Source organism: Barbus barbus (genome assembly GCF_936440315.1).
Source record: "Barbus barbus genome assembly, chromosome: 3".
Taxonomy (NCBI): domain Eukaryota; kingdom Metazoa; phylum Chordata; class Actinopteri; order Cypriniformes; family Cyprinidae; genus Barbus; species Barbus barbus.
The window spans coordinates 12,313,128-12,332,532 of record NC_136731.1 but is presented as its reverse complement, the minus strand read 5'-3'; the positions used below and the strand labels follow the sequence as shown (position 1 = coordinate 12,332,532).

Genomic DNA, 19,405 nt, shown 5'->3' with positions numbered 1-19,405 from the left:
GGTTTATAGTTTAAAAGGTTAAAATGTAAGTCCACTTGCATTATATGGACAGAAATGGATTATGTTTATAAAAATAAAATATTCTTGGTTTTCTTCTGAAAAAAGGAAGTCGTTTTCATCTGGAACAGCGTGAGGGTGAGAGGGAGAATTTTAGTTTTTGGATGGAGTATCCCTTCAAGCTGATATTCCACATATTCTCCTTCAAACTATGTACAAACTAAAGTTTATATAATATGTAAAAAAAGTTATGCAATTTTTAAATAACAAAATGATTATATTAAACGCAAGACCATTAGAACCACGTTCAGCTCAGTTTGCTGTTAATAGAGGAGAAAATGGATGATGATGAGTTTATAATGACAAGTATATTGATGATACACAGACTGACTGCTCAAATCTTGCAAGTTGGGTTCTGCAAACATCCCAGACGACTGTCTCACTCATTTAAACTGTATTGTTTTGGTGATACAGATTTTATGTGCATGTGATGTGTCAGTATCTCCTCTGCTACTTCCACATTTATTGTCTTTTTCATTCAGGCCCAGTGAAATAACACCTTAAATTCTGCTTTCATAAAGTCTATTAAATGACCTTGGTCAACTGATGTTTGTGTATCCCCACCCCTTTATAAGCAGAAACATGATTCTTGGCAGACTGTTGTCTTTTACGGCATCTCTAAAAGTCCAACGGCCTCTGGACCTTGTCCTCGACACTCTGTTATGACTCTGCTGTGTGTCTGAAAAGAGCTCTTTAAGGAGACGATGGGAAAATTGTGTGTGTCCCTAAATGTTCCATGAACTTCCCTTTAACCTCCCTAACGCCCCCTCTTTCCCTCACTCTCAGCTGCAAGCTTTCATCTTTCACAGGCGACTGGCTTGCAGGATGATGAGCTTAGCAACAGAGTGCACTTCTGACGGACAAAAAGCTGGATAAATAATCCACTGATGGGCTCACTGACTTTTCAGAGGGAGAAAATAATAACTTTTGGGAGGTATTTTTGGTTTGAATGAAGTTGCATCTGTGTTTGAAGGACCAGCACTGAAATGGTCCTCTCGTCAGCGATGTCCATCCTCTCTTCACTAAACACTGCTGTATTAGGCCTCATGACGGACCATCATCCCCAACCTCAGAGAGTACCTCTGTAAATAGGAGCTCTTACTGCTGCCGAAGGCCTTTGAAGACTATTCTTGTTTAGTTTTTCCAATGAGTTTTGAACCTCAATAGCTTCCTGTGGATCTTTCATTAATTTGCCGTTCTTTGCGATCAACGTTACATGAAATCGTAATTGGTCCATAAGACTTTCTTTTGCTGGTGATTGTGTCTGCTTTGCTCTTAATGAGCGCTGTTGTTTGGTTCTGAAAGACTCAGATGTGCTTGTTCAGAGAATGTCAAAATTTGCTCTGGTGCATCTTTCTTTGAAGACCCTATAAACACCACACACATGCGGCGCTGTGGTGTCTGTTGGTGGGCTCGCTTGAGTCCAGGGGCGAGCGGGCCGGTGCGTGTGCCCTGTCATGTCTTCCGAGCCGTTGATCTCCATAGGGTCCTTTGAGATTTACAGACCCCTGGTCGCAACGCCCTCACTGAGACAATGGCCGACAGCCTTTGAACTCCCACTCGGACACAGACGGCTTGTAGAAGGTCAGGCCATCAAAGGAGTTACAGCGGTCTCAACAAACGGCACTCTGCTGTGCAGCAGCCGCATCAGAAAGAACACATTTCTGAAATGCCCGCCCGCCTCCCGCCCCACCTTAAGCCCAGGCATCTTATCGCCCACAGCTCAAGGCACAAGACTGGACCGCCGCTTGGGAACAAGCTCAGTAGACATGCTGTTTATTTGGAGCTTGCTAAATACAAGTTGCGCTTGGCTCCCTCCCGCCATGAAGGATTTCGAAATTCCTTGGGTTCATTAAAAGCATGCGCTGTGTGGCACAATGGGCCGATTGTTAAGGACTTGCAGAACCGGTCCATTGGATTCTGGGAGCCCACCGCTGAGGTCTTTGGGAGATGAGGGACAAGGTCATGAGTGAGTTGCTCAAAGCTGTGGCTCAAGTCCTCTCAGATATGGGCAACACTCATTCATGCTTCCGAGAGTCTGGAATGTTAACACTCAACATGCTCCTGAGACACATCAGAAAGAATACGTAACACTGTTTTCACTGAAGAGATCGCTCCATTTTCTTTTATCCATATTCTTTTTTTTTACTCCCATTTATAATGCAAAATCTCTCACAAAACATAATTCCAACAGAAAACTTCAACGAGCGATTTTTGAATATCTGGTTTATCTATTTATTTGATATATTTTGCTATTAAAACATGCTTTTGTGGGAAGATTTTGATTCAGTCAAGTGACTCTTTTGAACCAAAAGATTCATTCAGATTCTGCCACTACACCATTACACCAGTAGATGGTGACAAATTTGTTTTTGTTTTTTGTCATTTAATTATTCACTCAGTAGATTCGTTCAGAATCATTCACAACAAAAACAGTCTTGTGCATTATTAAAATTTTACAAAGAGACTCTGTGAAGAGTGATTAAGCATCAGAAGTGGTTCCCAAACCTTCCACAACACCGCATTTTTTGAATGTCTCTTTTGTTTGATACATCCTGTTAGTATACTCACTCAAAGTTCTTTTTTGTTCTTTGCTTGGGGTAAAAGTGCATTCGAAATACATGAGCAGTAGTGTACCGTTAGCAAACATCCTGATGCCTTTTCGACCTCCCAAAGCAAACTTTGTTTTTGTATGAAATGATGTTGTCCCTGCCAATGAGCTGATAACCTGAATTGGGTGTGTTTGATAAGGGAGAAATACATGATGTTCGCTGTTGTGGGGTGGGAGGGGCCACTTGTATAATTAAAAGTATCATTACTTCCAGTAACATCCTTATTGAATTACATATAATCAAGTCATTTTTACACATTCATAAAATGTAGTATTTCTTGTGCTGAGTGAACCAGTGCCCCCTTTTTCTTTCAGTCATTGTCAGTCATCAGATCCCTGTTCACAAATGAAATACCTTGTTCATTCAGTACATTCACAAATGACATGTTCCAGTTTGTTTAGTTTGATTGTGAACAAGTGGCAGTTCATTCAGCCCTGCTCTAAGTCGTTCAGACTCAAAACAGTGAAGGGTGTATACATTCAGCAGGTCCAACAATTGATATGCTATTTATATGCTAATGTATGGTAATGAAATGCTGTTTGCTCATGCTATAGTCAGTCTTTGAAAGCAACGAGAAGCAGTCAAGCCCTTCAAAAGGGAGCGACTTCAGTGTGTGAAAAATATGTCAGTGCACGGAAGTGAATGATTTGTTTTGTTCATGACCAAAACACTACTACTTGTCAGTGGGGTCATGGGTACGTCTCCTGGAGTGGTCTTCCTTCCCAGAGCATAATGTGAGATTCATACGGGTTTGTCATCCTCTGCTTTAAGCGTACGCTACTGTTACAGATAATATACTTAAGCAAAAAGCCTTCACTGAAGAAAGGGCCAAAAATGGCCCCCCATTTGCTAAACGTCGGCTTCAAAGCAGCAAATTCCAGCATTCAGTGACGCAGGAGAGGGCGAGTTCCTTCATGGTCATGCTTGTGAATAAGAACATTATCCTCTGTAATCTGCAGCCAGCATTAGCTTGTCATATGGAAGAACCACAAACCTCTATTTCAACTCTGTTCCCACTGAAATTTATTTATGGCCGTGGATTAGCTGGAAAGTCTGGAACATAAATGTTCTGTCATCCGTCGTCTCAGTGTCATGAATGCTTCTTGTTTGCAGAGTTGTTTGCTAATGCAAGCATCACTATTACCATTGCTCACGCTTAAGGTTAGTGATCTGAACAAACGTCTAAAAGCCGTGACACATCAAACCGACATCAAAGAACTAGCGATGACGAAAGCCAGCAGTGTTGATGCCTCGTGTTGCCTGGCATCTGGGCCAAAAAGTTGCGCTTAAAAAACAGCATAAAGACTGCAGCCAACTGCCAACTGGCACATACATTTTGTGCCTGCATGAGGAGAAATAACTTTCCATGCCAGCAGGTGGTAGTAGTCTGCATTCATCATTCAAAAAGAGAAACTGGGACTGTGGATATACAATACTAACTGTATATGTACAGTGTGGTCCGACTAGGGCAGAACTGTGTCACAGCCTCAACAAGCCCTAAGCTTTAAACTTGGGAACTCGTCATGCATTTATGACATGAATAATACCTGTTGTGTTTATTTAATTACTAAATTTCCATCTGGTAGATGATAAAACAGGCAAAAATCCTACAGAATTATACTGAAGAAGGCAACTGAGTCATATCTAAAGACCAGATATCACCTAGCGTACACTAGTAACCACATACTGTAGCAGTCTAACAGTCTAATTTGGCTTGCTTAGTTGGGGACGCTTGACTGATTGCACAGATACTATTGGAGGAGTGCTGAACTGGATGATGACATCACTGAATCATCAATGAATTGATTTTAACTGGAAAATTGACTCTGTGTTACTGTCCTCTTGCATTATTGACAAACTACTTTCCTGATTGAACTGTATTGTATAAAGCACTATATACATAAAGGTAACTTGACTTAACAACTGCTCCATCCACACACAATGCCAGTCACATTTTCTTCAGAAAATGTACAAAATGTGGTTTGTGTTTATTTTCTCAGATTTTGGACCGCAAGAATGGCGAAATTGACGAGCTGAAGTGTGTGTATCGTGGGAAGCAGAAGGAGGCGGAGGAGACGATTCGGAGGCTGGAGAAGAGAGGTGGGGGTAGAACATGCAGTGGGTCGTGTTTATACACTCGCTCTGAGCGCTCTGTCAGTGGTAAGGTGTTGCCCAGTGCACCCCAGCTGGAAACCTCTCCTTCGCAAACCGTCTCTAAAGACTTGGCTTTGAGGAGCCAACAAAAGCTGCACCTTGTAAACAGACGTGTAGTAAAACATGGACCACACTCACAAACAAAGGCTTTTTCTTACGTCTCCATAAAAGCAGCATCTGTTATTTGATGTCTTGTTTTGGCCTTTCTGCGTATGTCTCAAAAGTCAGTGGCAGGTATTTGTTGGAGCCAGGTTAGTCAAGAGGCTGTTAAGGCCTGTTCACACCAAGGACAATACTGTGACTATAAACAGTATAGTTCTAAAAATTGTTCTCAATATTAAAGAATAGCAGAGTCCACACCACAGATATAATGATAACGGCACAGATAAACGATATCGTTGGAACCACTTCCAGAACGTTTTTTTCCAGCTGATGAATAATAAAATTGACACCAAATCATCCTGCTATCACAAGCTGGAGAATTTAAAGCAGCAGGCAAGCGTGCGCTTAGAATAAATAAATAGAATAGTCCGCTAGTGTGGACGTTAATATCGTTATCTTTATAGTTATCGTTCTTGGTGTGAACGGGGCTTTAGTCTTCATGTTTTTCTAGTTTTGAATAAGCCCCCAAAATCATAAAACATGCTTTTCATTTAAAGCGAATATAATTTTAACTGACAAAATGCTTATTTATTGAGAGAACTCTTCAGTCAAATTAATCTTTATTATCTTGATGACGTTAAAGAAAAGTAAAGTGAATGTGGAATGTGTCAGGCATAGCTTCGTGCATCTTAAGGTTTTTTTTTTTTATAATAAAAAAATATATATTTTCATTTTATTTTATTTATTTAAAAGTTCTAAACATTCAGCACAACCTTTACTGGCTTTCTGCTGTAATACACTTCACCTTAACTTATGTAACACAAAGATATTGTATCATTTTTTGTTTTCGTACCCATTGTTGTGTATTATTGATTTATTTATTTAGTTATTTTTTTGAGTCGAGAAGTGTGGTGCTGTTCGGGGCAGCCTGGGGTGCAAGCAGACAGAGAGATGCCCTGCAGCCAGGCCTAAATGTTTGTGTCTACCTCCCTCTCTCCCCTGTAGTTCAAAGCCTGCTGCGAGAGTCCCAGGTCATCCGACAGACCAAAGAGAAACAGATCAGCGAGCTGAAGAAAATGTCTGATCAAAGTGCTGAATCTCTGAGAAATGAATGGGAGAAGAAGGTAAAGAAGGGTTGAAAAGGCTCAAGTTTCCATAGGCCTGTCCCTCCAGCAGCCGGACCTTTGAACGCTGAACACTCACTGAGTTTAGAGCTCAGCCAATCCCGTCTGAGTATGAGAAAGAATCCCAAAAATCCATCTTCTCTGAGTGTTCAGTAGATGTGTATGTTTATTGCAGAGATAGAAAAGAAAAGCTCAAGGTTTTCCCAGAGAATCTGGCCCTACCTTTCTACAGGCTTTTGGTTGAAGGGTATCTTGCTTCAGGCCTTATAAAACATTCTCTTTGTTCTCTGTTTCTAAACATAATATTCTGTAGGACTCGTGTTCAGGGCTCAACAATAAGGATAGCCATATGATAGTGTGGGATCATAGGTCATCTGTTTTTACGTTTTGCAAACTTTTAGTATGTTTTATTTATTTATTTTAAATTCATAATTAGGTATTTTTCTTCCAAAAAGTGGAAAGATTGTAATAGGAAAAATTGCAAAAATGGAAAAGGAATGAATGCAGTCTGATACATCCTGTATTTTGTGTGTATTTGTTCTGGTATGGATATACAGCATTAATTTTGTTTGTTCGGGTCTTCAAAAAAAGTCTTTAAAAGCTTTACATCTTTAAAAAAAAAAATATATATATATATATATATATTTATTTTTATTTTTTTCTATCAAATGAAAATATATTGCAAAAATTAACTATTCTTTAATAGCAAGTAAAACTGAACTATAAGCGGCTGTGAGAGCAGAAACAATAAAAAAAAATAACATAGTTGTTATAAATGTTACAATTTCAGAGTCTTGAAGAGTTTATTTTTATATTTTATTGATCTATGTTGTATGGTTGGTTTATCCTCTCTGGTAGTTGCATGCTGCGGTGGCGGAGATGGAACAAGAAAAGTTTGACCTGCAGAAGAAGCACACAGACAACATCCAGGAACTACTGGAGGACACCAATCAACGGCTCGCCAAGATGGAGGCCGAGTACAGCAGTCAGACGCATGCCACGGTGAGCGCATTCACTCATATTTCAACACTGTTCAATGTAAATATTCAATGTCTTGCACTCTTATGTAGCTTCTATATACAGTACATAGGCTCAATTTCACATGTTGTTGTGTTCCGAAATCTATCAGAACGAAATTTAAATGTGTTGCATATGCACTAGGGACTGAAGCAAGTGATGAAGCAAGGGTGCATCAGCATAGCGAGTCTTTCTTCAATGACTTTCTGTTTCTAGTCATCTGCTGTCATGGCGGAACAACAGGCCCAGTTCCAGAATCAAATCTCTCGTAATTACTAAAAAAAACGGTCGCTTCAGTTCATCGTGATCTTGCAGAGTTCTGCTGTACTCTAATGAAAACATCCGTTATAATCAATGAAGCTGACTACACTGTACATTGACTGTCTTATTTACTTTGCATCTACTCTTTTGTTCTGTACGAGAGGATTCAATACCAATTAGAACACAGCACTAAAGAAAAACTTTAAGAAGTAATTTTTTAAGAAGTTCAAAAGCAATAAATACTATTTTGTGTTTCTTTAATGTGTCGTGGCAGACCACTGTATTGCCTCAGTTCAAGCGGCACATGAACCGACCGTTTTTTCATATTTACTTATAGCACGAAATAAACATGAATGAACATCAGAACGTATTTGATTTAAACCACAGGAAGACGTCAATACACAAAATTTTCAAGTTTAAGTCCACCAAAGTCAGTCTACTCTCCTGTCTTGTTTTTTTGTTGAACAAAATGGTGGGCTTGGCATTATGATTGGTCAGATTTTCTGTCAATCAAGCTCTTTGCGTAGGGTCAATTTAGGGTGCTCTTGCTTTTGTTTTATGGTGCTATAGCATCTCCGTATAACCAGGCCTGCGGAGCAACAGTTTGAACAGTTAGACATATTTACAGCTGACGATCTGGACAGCAACACATCTGGTTTCATGGCATATACATTTTGAAGAAAACTCTATCGCCCCCTTGAGTACTGAGGTTTGTTGCTGTCACAGCACCATAGGAGCACACAATTGTAACGCATTGGACAAGCATTTGTGTGCATTGTACCTTTCTTTGTTTTTGTCTTTTCTCCTCTTCTCTCATCTTGCAATCTTTGTCTTGTTTGTGTGCATTCAATGTGTGCCTGAAACAAAGCATGACTTAGAGCCTTTGATTGAAGCCACCCCACTAGAGGGACCGAAGCGCTGCAGCGCTCTGAGATGAGTCGGGACGTGCGTCCCTCTGTGGCACAGGCCTAATGAGTTTTGCTTGTTACAAATTAGCATTCAGCGGCTGTCATACAGGTAAGGGCACATACTGAGACGGCCGGCTGCGGTCTGTCAGCAGGGCTGAATTTAAGAGACTTCAAATGCATGCCGACCCCACAGAGTAAGACCCTTCTTTAATAATTAAACACAGCACATTTCCAGGCAGGGCCCCAGATGAAAGGCCCTTCTGTCATTGGAAATTAGGTTCTCCCATTCTGTTGGTTTAGGCTGACCTTGCCAACCTCTCCACCCATAACCCCCCCTCCTCTTGTCTTACCTCTTCTCTCCTCATAGGCTGCTGTTGTCAATATGTCAGCTGAGGTGAGATGCTGTGTGTTGTTTCTACTTTGCGTTTGATGTCTCAATACTCCAGCCTTTGAAAGCCTTTGTTTATCTTTCGTTCTTTCATCATTCTTTTGTGCAGCATGCTCTGGTGCTATCCTGATTTCTCAAAAAAGCTCTTCAAAGCTACGTGGAGTCACACCGTCCACATTTCATATCTTCTGGACAGCCGAGATCGGAGCATCAACGGGTGCTTCTTGCGTGGGAGCGTGTCAAAAGTTAGCACTTCTAACTAAAAGTTACCATTCTTCTGCTTATTATTCCAAACGTTCATTGGTGGCTTGATCGCCAAGTTTTGAAGCGCACAACAGCGGTGCCAATGTCAGTCCTCAATAGAGGAAGCAACACATTGAATATTGATGACAAGATACATATTCATCACAGTCAGGGCTCAATGGAGATTGATGACTTCAAATGCATTGATGTCATAGCACAGACTATAGACTAAGAGACATGAACATCAATCAGTCTAAGTGATACTGAGTGTATCCATTTATCCAACTTCCATTTTTTCCAAAAAATCAAACTACACTCTTAAAAATAAAGGTTCTTATTGGCATCTTTGGTTCCATGAAGAACCTTTGACATCCAAGGAACCATTCCATTGCACAAAACTGTCCATTATTGTTGTTTCTTGAAAGTTTATTTTGGGAACCAAAAACAACCTTTTGAAACTTAAGCATTAAAATAACAGGGTGTTTAAAGCTTAGAGCTGGTGAACCATGAAATGAACCATGAGTCTCACCATTATGTCTTTTACCAAGACACTTAAACCCTGAATTTAATCAACATTGATCTAAATTAAGCTGAATAAAGACACTTTTGTCTTCTGTAGAGCAGTAGCTGAATCAAATTTGTTTCATAATTGATGAACTTTGCAACATTAACACTGTTATTTTCCTGTTTATTACTGAAAAGATTTTTTATACAACCTGTATTGTATACATTGCTATATAAATAAATGTGATTTGACTTGACTCTGTCTACAATGGATGCTTGAGGCACAACATGAGGAGTCTCCAACAGTAAGCAGATGCCAAGTTCTACATCCAACATACTTCTAACATGAAGGACAAATGGACAAACATTCACTCTGTCACACCCATTTTAAACAGTGTAAGATCTGGAAAAATCGTATAACTTGGTGGGACATGGTTTCATTTCGCATACAAAGAGGTTAGCCAATCTCAGCAGGGGAAAGTGATCATATACAAATTAAATTATTACAGCATTTTCTGCCCCTAAAGAAACTAGAAGATAAACATAGTTGGAGCCAACAAAATGTCTGCTTTATGAGATATGCATCTTTGTTTGTATTGAGTATTCATCAACAATTGTTGATCTGTATCTTCAGAGAGTGGTGGTGTATGCACGTGTATCAGAAAGCAGATCCTCTCCACCTTTCTTTTGTGGAGAATGTAAACAGACTCAGCTGCCTCCTGTCCGCTGAGACGTGCTCTCAGATGAGGGCATGTGTGATTTAAAAGGATAAAGACGTGTCCCGTCTCATGCACAGAGTTTGTCAGTAAGAGGGTGTTATCACAATCACATTTACATCAACAGCTGTTTCTGACTGACACTCAATAACAATTCTGAGTAATTCAGTAATTAAGGCTGACAAGTTGAGATATGTGTAATTGTGATTACTTAAATAGGTTTAAAATGTTTACTTTAATATTTTTTTTTTCTCTGCCTCATGAAATTAGAAGACAATTAATTTGACAGATCAAATTACTACACACAGCTTACCCCAAAACATGTGACATATTTAACCCAGCAGCTAATATTTAAGTAAATACTTAAGTAATAAGCCAGATCTTTAAATTTTATAATTATTGGTAACACTTTATTTTACGGTGTCCTTGTTACATGTAGTTACTATAGTAATAATGGTAAATTATGCATAATTAATATGAAACTAACTCTTAATTAAACCCTGACTCTATAGTCTTCATTTTGGTAAGTAGAAAGTGTTTTTAACAGTAGGATGAGTTGGCTGTGAGCAGACGCTTTTATGTGCCGTTGGCATGTGCTATCAGGGTCAGTGTATTAATTACCAGAGTGCGTCATTGCACATGCCCAACTCTTTCAGATCATGCCACATTTCACATTGGGAGTTAACAAAGGCCTCTTTTCCAACGTTTTGACACTGACGTTGCCATCAGAAAGCTGTACTTTTCAACACTGGCCACTTTCATCATCTGAGCTGTGTATCTTCAATCAATAATCTGTCATCATTCATATCAGCCTGCATTCCATCCGCCACGCACGGGACAGTGGCCTCCATTAATGATGAGACATGAGCGCGTGTGTGTGTGTATCTGTGCTCTACTCAGGCAAGCTGTCTGGTTTTGGTTTAACAGCTCTTGCTGTCCCATGGAAAGTTTTCCCCTTCCTGTATTTCGTCAGATATGGTTGTCTCATTTTCAAATGAAGACCATCCTAGATGTTCTTTGAGGGCTGAGCCATGCTTAGGTGCTGATCTGCTTCACATGCCTTTTTCATATTCAGTCCCAGCATGCTCTGGGTTGTGCTAAAGAACAGAGGCCCACAGGTGCATCAGATTTGAGGCTGTTTGAAAGATGATCTCAGATGATCTTTGAAGGTGGGTGAGGATGGTGTGGTGGCCATGAATGCGGTTAGAAAGCTGTTTAAGCTCACTGTTTCTGAACTGTTAACTTTCACTATCACATCTACAGAAGAATTCCCCATTCAGGAGATCTTGACTGCCTTTCTCTGCTGTCTCTTTGTAGTGGAAATCAGTGTTGGGAAGCTACTGTGAAGCTGTAGTTTGTCAAGATACAAGATACTCATAATTTAAAGCAGTTCAACTACACTCATGCTGTTCTTTTGAAAAAGTTGTGAGCTACCGGTCAAAAGTTTGGAATAATTAGCATATTTAAATGTTTTTGAAAGAAGTCTCTTATACTCATGTAATGCTGTGAAATGATATTACAATTTAAAATAGCTGTTTTCAATTTGAATATATTTGGGAAGCAAAGCAGAATTTTCAGCAGCCATTCTAAAAGATTTTGCTGCTTAATATTTTTGTGGAAGCAGTGACACTACCACTCAAAAGTTTGGGTTTTGAGTTTGTTTCTTAACTGATAAACTTTGCAACATTAACACTGCTTTGAAAAAAATCTTACAGTATATAGCACTGTACATTAACTCTTTCCCTACCAGCATTTTTTAGCTGGCTAGTGCCAGCATTTCATTTTCGCTAAATTTCATAGCCCCCGGAAATATGTTGTTGTATAATATTGTTGTATAAATACAATACCATGAAAGAACAGAGCCTCTGTTTTTAAACAAAACAAACAATTTTATTGAATGTGGGTAAGTTTCATAGTTTCAAAAAGCAACATTTTGAACAAAAGCTGAAAAATCTAATTTTTCTCAAAGACTACGTCCAGGTCAGATTTGGAACGATGATCAAATCATTATTGGAGTAGACTTTGTCCAACAACACCCTCAAAGCTTGCAGAGTCATATGCAGTTTTGATTTATATGCTGTTGAATGCTTGCTTACATGTGCACAAGTAATGCTTTTATTGCTTGTTTCTGCTTATGCTTCACCTATTTTTGGATCCAGAGATTCCGTACTATTTCAGAAGATGCATAATAGCGCACCCTGCCATATAACAGTGAAACATGGATTGCTGGAAAATTATTTTCTTTGTCAAGAAAATATATATATTTTAAATCCAGCGCTGTATGAGCTATTTGAATAAACCATTCTACAGAACTTCCTCTGTCTTTTTCTCTTATCTTTCTTTTTTTTGTTTTGTTGGTTCTTCTAGGAGCACATGTTGCATGAGCTGGAGACCCGGGTGAAGCAGCTCTCAGTGGAAGTGGAGAATGGGAACCTGCTTCGGCAGAAAGTCACACAGGAGAAAGCCGAGTTAGAGATTCATATCGCCTCCATCAGCGCTGAGCTTCAAGAGGCCAACCGCAGGTACAAGAAAACCACCTGATCATCCTGACAAGCTCAGATATGACTGATCACAGGTGCAGAGGTTTGATGTAAAATCATAGCTCTGCTCCAAAACAGATGTACGGAATCATAAACACACCTGACTTGAAAGCAGTGTTACATATATCCCGAACATATAATGCAGTCGTACAGTGCATTGCAGTTAACTTAATTCATTGCGATGTAATCAAGAGATTGGAGCTATTGTGTTTTGTGATTTTTATCACTCTAATAAAAAGTTGTTTGTATGTTTTAGGAACACATCCCTGCTAAGGGAGATGGAGCAGATGAGAGAACAGCATGAAGATGCGCTGCAGAAACTTCAGGCTAGACATAACGCTGACATGAGCCACTTCCAGCAGGAGCATGCCCTCTCTGCAGCCAAGGCATCTTCTCTCACCTCTCACACCTACACATGCTTTACTCACTTTAATTCACTGTGATAATTGACAGCTTCATTTTTTTTATTGAGCCGAGACCATTGCTTTTATATACCAGAGAGAATCCTGGTATATTAGCTATTTTTCAAACCCTGCCTCACTTTCTACTGTTTACATTGACAGCTACTTTCTATTGCAGCATCCTAACCCAAATGAAGTGACTGAACTGAAACTCAATTATTGATCAGTTGTTGCCACCCAAGTTTTACTACTCGCATGAAGTGCAGAAGAGAGTAAAGTAAAACTCACAGTTGATTCCTATAATACTGTATGAATTAACATTAGGCTGTATTAGGACTTCTAAGATATTCTAACAACAACAAAAAAATGTTGGGTATTTTTCTGCCCTAAAAAATCTAAGATTGTTCATAATTTAATCTGATAATTTCCTGAGCTTGTCATAACGTAGTCTGAGACCGCTGTGCCAAAAAAGTTTATTCAACTGTGCTATTAGTGTAGTTTAAAAAAATAATAAATAAGAGAGCATACTTTCAGTCTATTTGTATGTACTTTTTAGACATCTACTTAACAAATTTATACTTACATATACTTGACTTATACTGACAAGTAGACTGAAAAGTTGAAGTATATTTGCCAGACACTTGTACTTAAGAAAAGCTAGAAGCTAGAAGTACGTAGCTAGCAAACTAACAGTATATCTAGAAGTTCATGTATACCATATTTCACAATATAGCTGCAGTAGAAAATAAAAACTTGTAAACTAGTGATGTAAAATAGTTTTGTAGCCAAAGTCTACTACCATTAGTGTAGTCCCAAAAAGAATTGAAATAGTATACATATATGTATACTACTAATACACTACATTTAGTATACTTAACTACATAAGATGGACCTGGAAATATACTTTTCTAAAATGTACTTAATAGAATTATACGGCTCTCTACTGAAGGGCCTTTGCATCAGGTGGATGTTTGCGATGGAAATACTGTGTAGGTAGGCAGTCTACTAGGTTTTGGAAGTGAGCTAATGCCAGTGTGTTTGATATCAGAGATTGTCTGTAATCCTACAGTTTCATATCATGTTGTGAATGTAGTTTGTTTTGTTGTCAGGCATCAGAGGTGATTGAAGATTTGGAGCAGACAGTGATTCACCTCAAACAGCAGATACAGGAAGCTGAAAACAGGAGACAGAAACAACTCAGGGTCAGTTGTTCACACTTTTTACACCCTTCCATCCTCACAGTGAAGTGAACGTCAGTCACTGTATCCTTGTTTGTAGAGAATGTTCATACTGCTGTTTGCCATCATCATTGATGGCATTCACAACTTGAAATGCAGGGACAAACATCTGGCTGCCATATTTTGCAGAATGCCAGTAGTTGATAGTCACTCCATCACATCACTGCTCATTTGCAAAATGTTCAAATCAGATTTTCGTTCCAACTCTTAATGAAAATGAATAACTATTTGCTTTGTCATGCAAATCATGCAAGTCTGTCAGAGTGAACGGCTCATAAAGTCAACATGAAATCAGAGTTGACCCTGGTCTTATTATGAACAATTTACCAGTGCATGTTATTCCAGAGAAAACAAATATTCGTCTTTATGATGTTTTTATTAATACATAGCTTGCGTTGCTTTCCTTATCATCAGACCCTCTGATTTTTCAACCTCTCCCATCCAACCACTTGTCACATAGAGTTATTTTTCAACATTAAAGGGCTCATATGATGCGATTACAAGTTTTACTTTCTCTTTGGAGTGTTGCAAGCTGTTTGTGCTTAGATAAGATCCCTGAAGTTGCAAAGACTAAAGTCTCAAAACCAAAGAGATATTCTTTATAAAAGTTAAGACTCGACCACGCCCCATAAAACGGCTCATTCAAACATGTCCCCACATGTCTACGTCGCGGTGTGGGAAGATTTGCAAAACACCGCCCAAATGTTTACGCAAAGAGAGAAGGCGGAACTATTATTCTTGCTGTTGTATTGTTGCTGCCGCCGGCACCATATCCTGGAGACGCTGTGTCGTTGTGAAAGCAAAAGTACTTTGTTTGGGCTTCCAAAAGAGGACACAACTAGAAATCAGTGGTTAAGTTATATTTACAACACTGTTCCAGAACAGTTCAACCCAAATATTAGAGTGTGTGCAGCGCATTTTACGGAGGACTATTTCCTGAACCTGGGAGTAGCCTGCCAGCTATACACAAAGGCTGTTTCTATAAAGTGGCGCAATTCCAACTTTGCAAGAACAGTCTGGTGCTTCTGGCTTCTTCTATAATCAGTAATTATGTCCCCACTGGATGCAACAAATGCCTCGTTTATAATGGGTTTTATTGTTTTTGAGTCGCGCCGGGACATGGCATTACAATATGCTGATGGGTGTTATGGGCGTAACATTTACGTCACACGCTTGAGGTATTCGGCCAATCACAACGCACTGGATAGCTGGCCAATCAGACCATGCCTGGCTTCTCAGAAAGATGAGCTTTGTAAAAATTAACGCGTTTCAGGAAGGCGGAGCATAGAGGAGCAACAATAATGTACAGTATGTGGAAAATAATGAGTTCTTTGAACCTTAAATTGCATAAACACATTGCATTACACCAAATACACAAAATAATGTTCTTTTTAGCAACGTCATATGACTTCTTAAATGAGTTCCCCATGTATAAAATATTTTTATTATTATTGAAAATTCAGTTTCAATCAGAAATATGCCATATTACAGAAGTAAAATTGGTTGCGTGAAAACCTTGTTTTGATTTTTTATTCAGGACCGAGAGAATAAGACGCAGCAAGAGATAACAGACCTACAAAATATCACAGACAAAAAGGTAATTCATTTATTCACAAACGCAATATTATATGTATATTTTGAAAAAAATCTATACAGTAGCCAAAATGTTTTGGATGTGTAATTATACAACAAAATATCAAAGAAAGGGGTCACTGATTATAAAGAAACATACAGACACAAACACCCATTCTGTGCCTGCTCTCAGTGATTGTGGTTTATACATTTACATTTACACAGATTTGCATTTTTTATAACACCAGATGTTAAACATAGACAGTGCTAGTTATTATATTGAGGCAATTGTTATAAACTTAAGCATCAGTGACTGACCATTCTTCACAATCATCACCCGTCTCAGAAGCCAATAAACCAAAGTAGGTTAAGGTTTTTAGGTAGACATAAAAGCATTTACTCTGCTCTCAATTCCCCTAGTTCACTTTGATGATGTGGCTGTAAAATTCAGGCCCTGTTTCCACCTGGTATTAAATTTTCGGTTTTCAGTGATCCGATCACAAATGGTCAGGTGAAATGCAATACCATTTCTATTATTAACATGCATTTCAAACGCGTATCCTTTGATCACTTGTGGATGGCGAGTAGGCGGAGCTTCACACTTTAATTTCCAGAACACTTTCAGGGCACTTAGTGTTTCCACTAAAAATGTGATGTGGTCACATGCGTTTTCGTCTACCCCTGTATGTAATTTCAGTGATCTGATCAAGAAACATTTTAAACCCTCTTAACGCTTGTGATTGGACCACCGAAAATGCCAGGTGGAAGCAGAGACCAGTTTATTAAAGCACAGCCTTGAGGGTCCCAAGTGTTTTCCCAAATGAAAGGGGAGCATAACTGGACAGTCATAGTCCGACCTGATTGCCCCACTAATTATGAGACTTATAGGAGCTGCTGCCAAGCAGACATTTCAAAAGTCTTCAAAGCTTCAGAACTGTCATAAAAAGGCAGCTTTAATAATTGGGCCGACACAATCAGGTGAAGATAAGTTTTAAGATCAGTCTCAGACACCTGGCTGCTGCCTGTCGCCCCACCTTCAAAGGGCCGGTCCAGTCATAAAGCGGGACGGTGAGGCCGACCTCTGTCAAGGGCACATCTGCAAAGCAGAGGCCGTATACACCTGCAGGCCAGCCGTCTGACTGCGGCTGCTCACAGCTGACCTCTGACCCTTAGAAAATTAGACCAGCTCTGTTTAGTTATGCTGAAGGGCGGGAGCTGATGATGCGTGTTGAGTGATTGACACTTCTGCTATCCTGTCACAGCTGCAGACGCTTCGGGCCGAGCTAGAAAAGGAGCGAGCCGACAGCAAGAGGAAGATGAGCAAGATGGAGGACTCACTCAGGTACGTCGGGCTTATCTGAGTGACACTAAATTCAATATTACAGTCTCCTATTTTAAAAGTACACTACAGTCAGTAAGATTGTAGTAATGTTATGAATTAATATACTGTATATACATATATATATATATATATTTATACATACATACATACATATATACAGTATGTATATATATGTGTGTGTGTATATATATATATATTTTTTTTTTTCACATTAGTATTTTGTTAGTCCCTTTATTTAACTTGAAGCTAACAAATATTTTAATAGGATAAAATTACTCTTATGTAAAAATAAATCAAATAAATTAATGAATTAAAATACAATAAAATACTTTACAAAAATCTTTTAGCTTAAATAACTTAATAAATTAAGTCAGTTAAATGCTGTTTCCTGTTCTCAAGTACAACATACAACTTTAATAACAGTACACTGCAGTGTTATTTTAGTATCATTGAGATAATATAGTTTTTATTAATATTTTGAGTCAGTTTTATTTTAATAACTAAATTAATTTATATTTTAGTTAACTATAATAACCCAGCTGCACTGTTACAATAAACATTGCATAATGTGTTTTAATGTTTACAATTATTTATTATACTGTTATTTGGATACATAAATGCTGCTTCTCATTTGAGTGTCCAAGGGCAATATTTGGTCAGTCTTGCCTCCCTGACTGCTCTGGAGCCGTGATATCCAGCAGTGCTCTAGTATTGTTGTGTGCTAGCAGAGACCAGTAAAATGTGAACAATGCTGTGGTCTGGACTGGATTATGGGGCTGTGGAAGAGGCTCTGCTCTAAGTCCTGTTTTGGGAAGGCCATCTCCTGGCCCACAGCAGAGTCCTTAGATGTGGAGCTAGCGTGGGGTTACTGCCTGTGCTCCCGGAGCCCGTTCCCAACCGCAGGAATGCAGCGGGAGATGTGGAAGTGGTTAGGATGGCGTTCTGAGGAAGCTCGCAGGGTTTGTATGCTGAGAGGAATCGCACACTTCAGGTTAGACGCTGTTCAAGTTCGTCTGGCCTCGCTTTTTCACTGTCACTCAAGGAAAATTAGCAAAACTCCCCTGACAAGCTGCGTGCCACGTTCAACATACCCACCAGGCGCAGATGTGAGATTATTTACAGTGTCTAAACATTGGTGGAAAACCTCCCATTTAGGTTGAAGAATGACATCAGGCTGGACTCGACCCACCGATGAGCTCATTATTTGCTGTTTGTTTGTTTGGCCCTTGTCCTGGTGCATCACGCACTCTTGGCAGTAACTGTACGTGTTTAATTAGATTTCCGTCATTAATTCTGCCAGTGGACATGTGACATCATCATCATCTCCTGGAGCACAAGACCTGGTCCTGAATTAATAGTTTTTACAGGAAAACATTTCCATGACATACTTTTTTTTTTTTTTTTTTTTGCTGTCGCAATTTATTTGTCCAGTATAAATTGAAATGTGTTTTCATCAACACATTTTTGGAATGGAAAGCAGAATAAGAAGAGGTAATGTAGAATATGTGCCTTTTTCTAGAGATGGGTCGGTTTCTTTTCTTTGGGGAACTGCATTACAGTATAAGATCATGTACTTGGTAACACTTTATTTCGATAGTCCACTTTAGACATTCTACTAACAGTAAGTAACTTTGCAACTACATGTCAACTAGCAGTCATTAGAGTATTAGTAGACTGTCTGCTTAATATCTTCTAACATTTTATTTTGATGGGTCCAAAACATACTGAGTATCAGAAACTTTGCAAGTATGTCAACTTATTCTACTAACCCTAAACCTACCCAACTGAGAGTTAGTAGACATTTAGTTGCAAATTAATGAGAATTAGTTGACATGTAGTTGACCTGTAGTAACAAAGTTACTTATAGTTAGCTGAATGTCTAAAGTGGACTATGAAAAAAATTTTTTAACCACAGGCAGTTTGGTAACACTTTAGTATAGGGACCAGTTGTTACTGTTAACTAGATGTTTATTAGCATGGCTATTATTGGCTGTTTATTAGTATTTATAAAGCACATATTCTGCATGACCATATTCTACATCCCTAATCCTACCCAATACGTAAACTTAACAACTACCTTACTAGCTCCAAACCAAAAGACACTTACAAATGTGTACACCGCTAGTTACTATACTACTGCACAATTCACCATTTTATGTCATATTTAAAACAACTGTATTTATCTAACATATGCTACAGTATTTTATTCCTTTGCATTACAAATCT

The 19,405-nt window shown here is 38.9% G+C and overlaps 1 protein-coding gene across 4 annotated transcripts in view; it reads left to right on the top strand.

Moving 5' to 3' along the window:
* Window positions 1-19,405, top strand: part of LOC306847021 (centrosomal protein of 112 kDa-like) — a gene marked incomplete at its 3' end in the record, with an annotated part of 163,796 nt that overhangs the window by 40,132 nt on the left and 104,259 nt on the right. For all 4 annotated transcript variants that reach the window (XM_079380756.1, XM_079380755.1, XM_079380753.1 and 1 more), the window contains 8 exons: window positions 4,670-4,769; window positions 5,931-6,049; window positions 6,908-7,051; window positions 12,454-12,608; window positions 12,883-13,012; window positions 14,137-14,229; window positions 15,803-15,862; window positions 17,100-17,179. In XM_079380756.1, coding sequence (XP_079236882.1) covers window positions 4,670-4,769; window positions 5,931-6,049; window positions 6,908-7,051; window positions 12,454-12,608; window positions 12,883-13,012; window positions 14,137-14,229; window positions 15,803-15,862; window positions 17,100-17,179 — 881 coding nt within the window. The remainder of the gene's footprint in view (window positions 1-4,669; window positions 4,770-5,930; window positions 6,050-6,907; window positions 7,052-12,453; window positions 12,609-12,882; window positions 13,013-14,136; window positions 14,230-15,802; window positions 15,863-17,099; window positions 17,180-19,405) is intronic.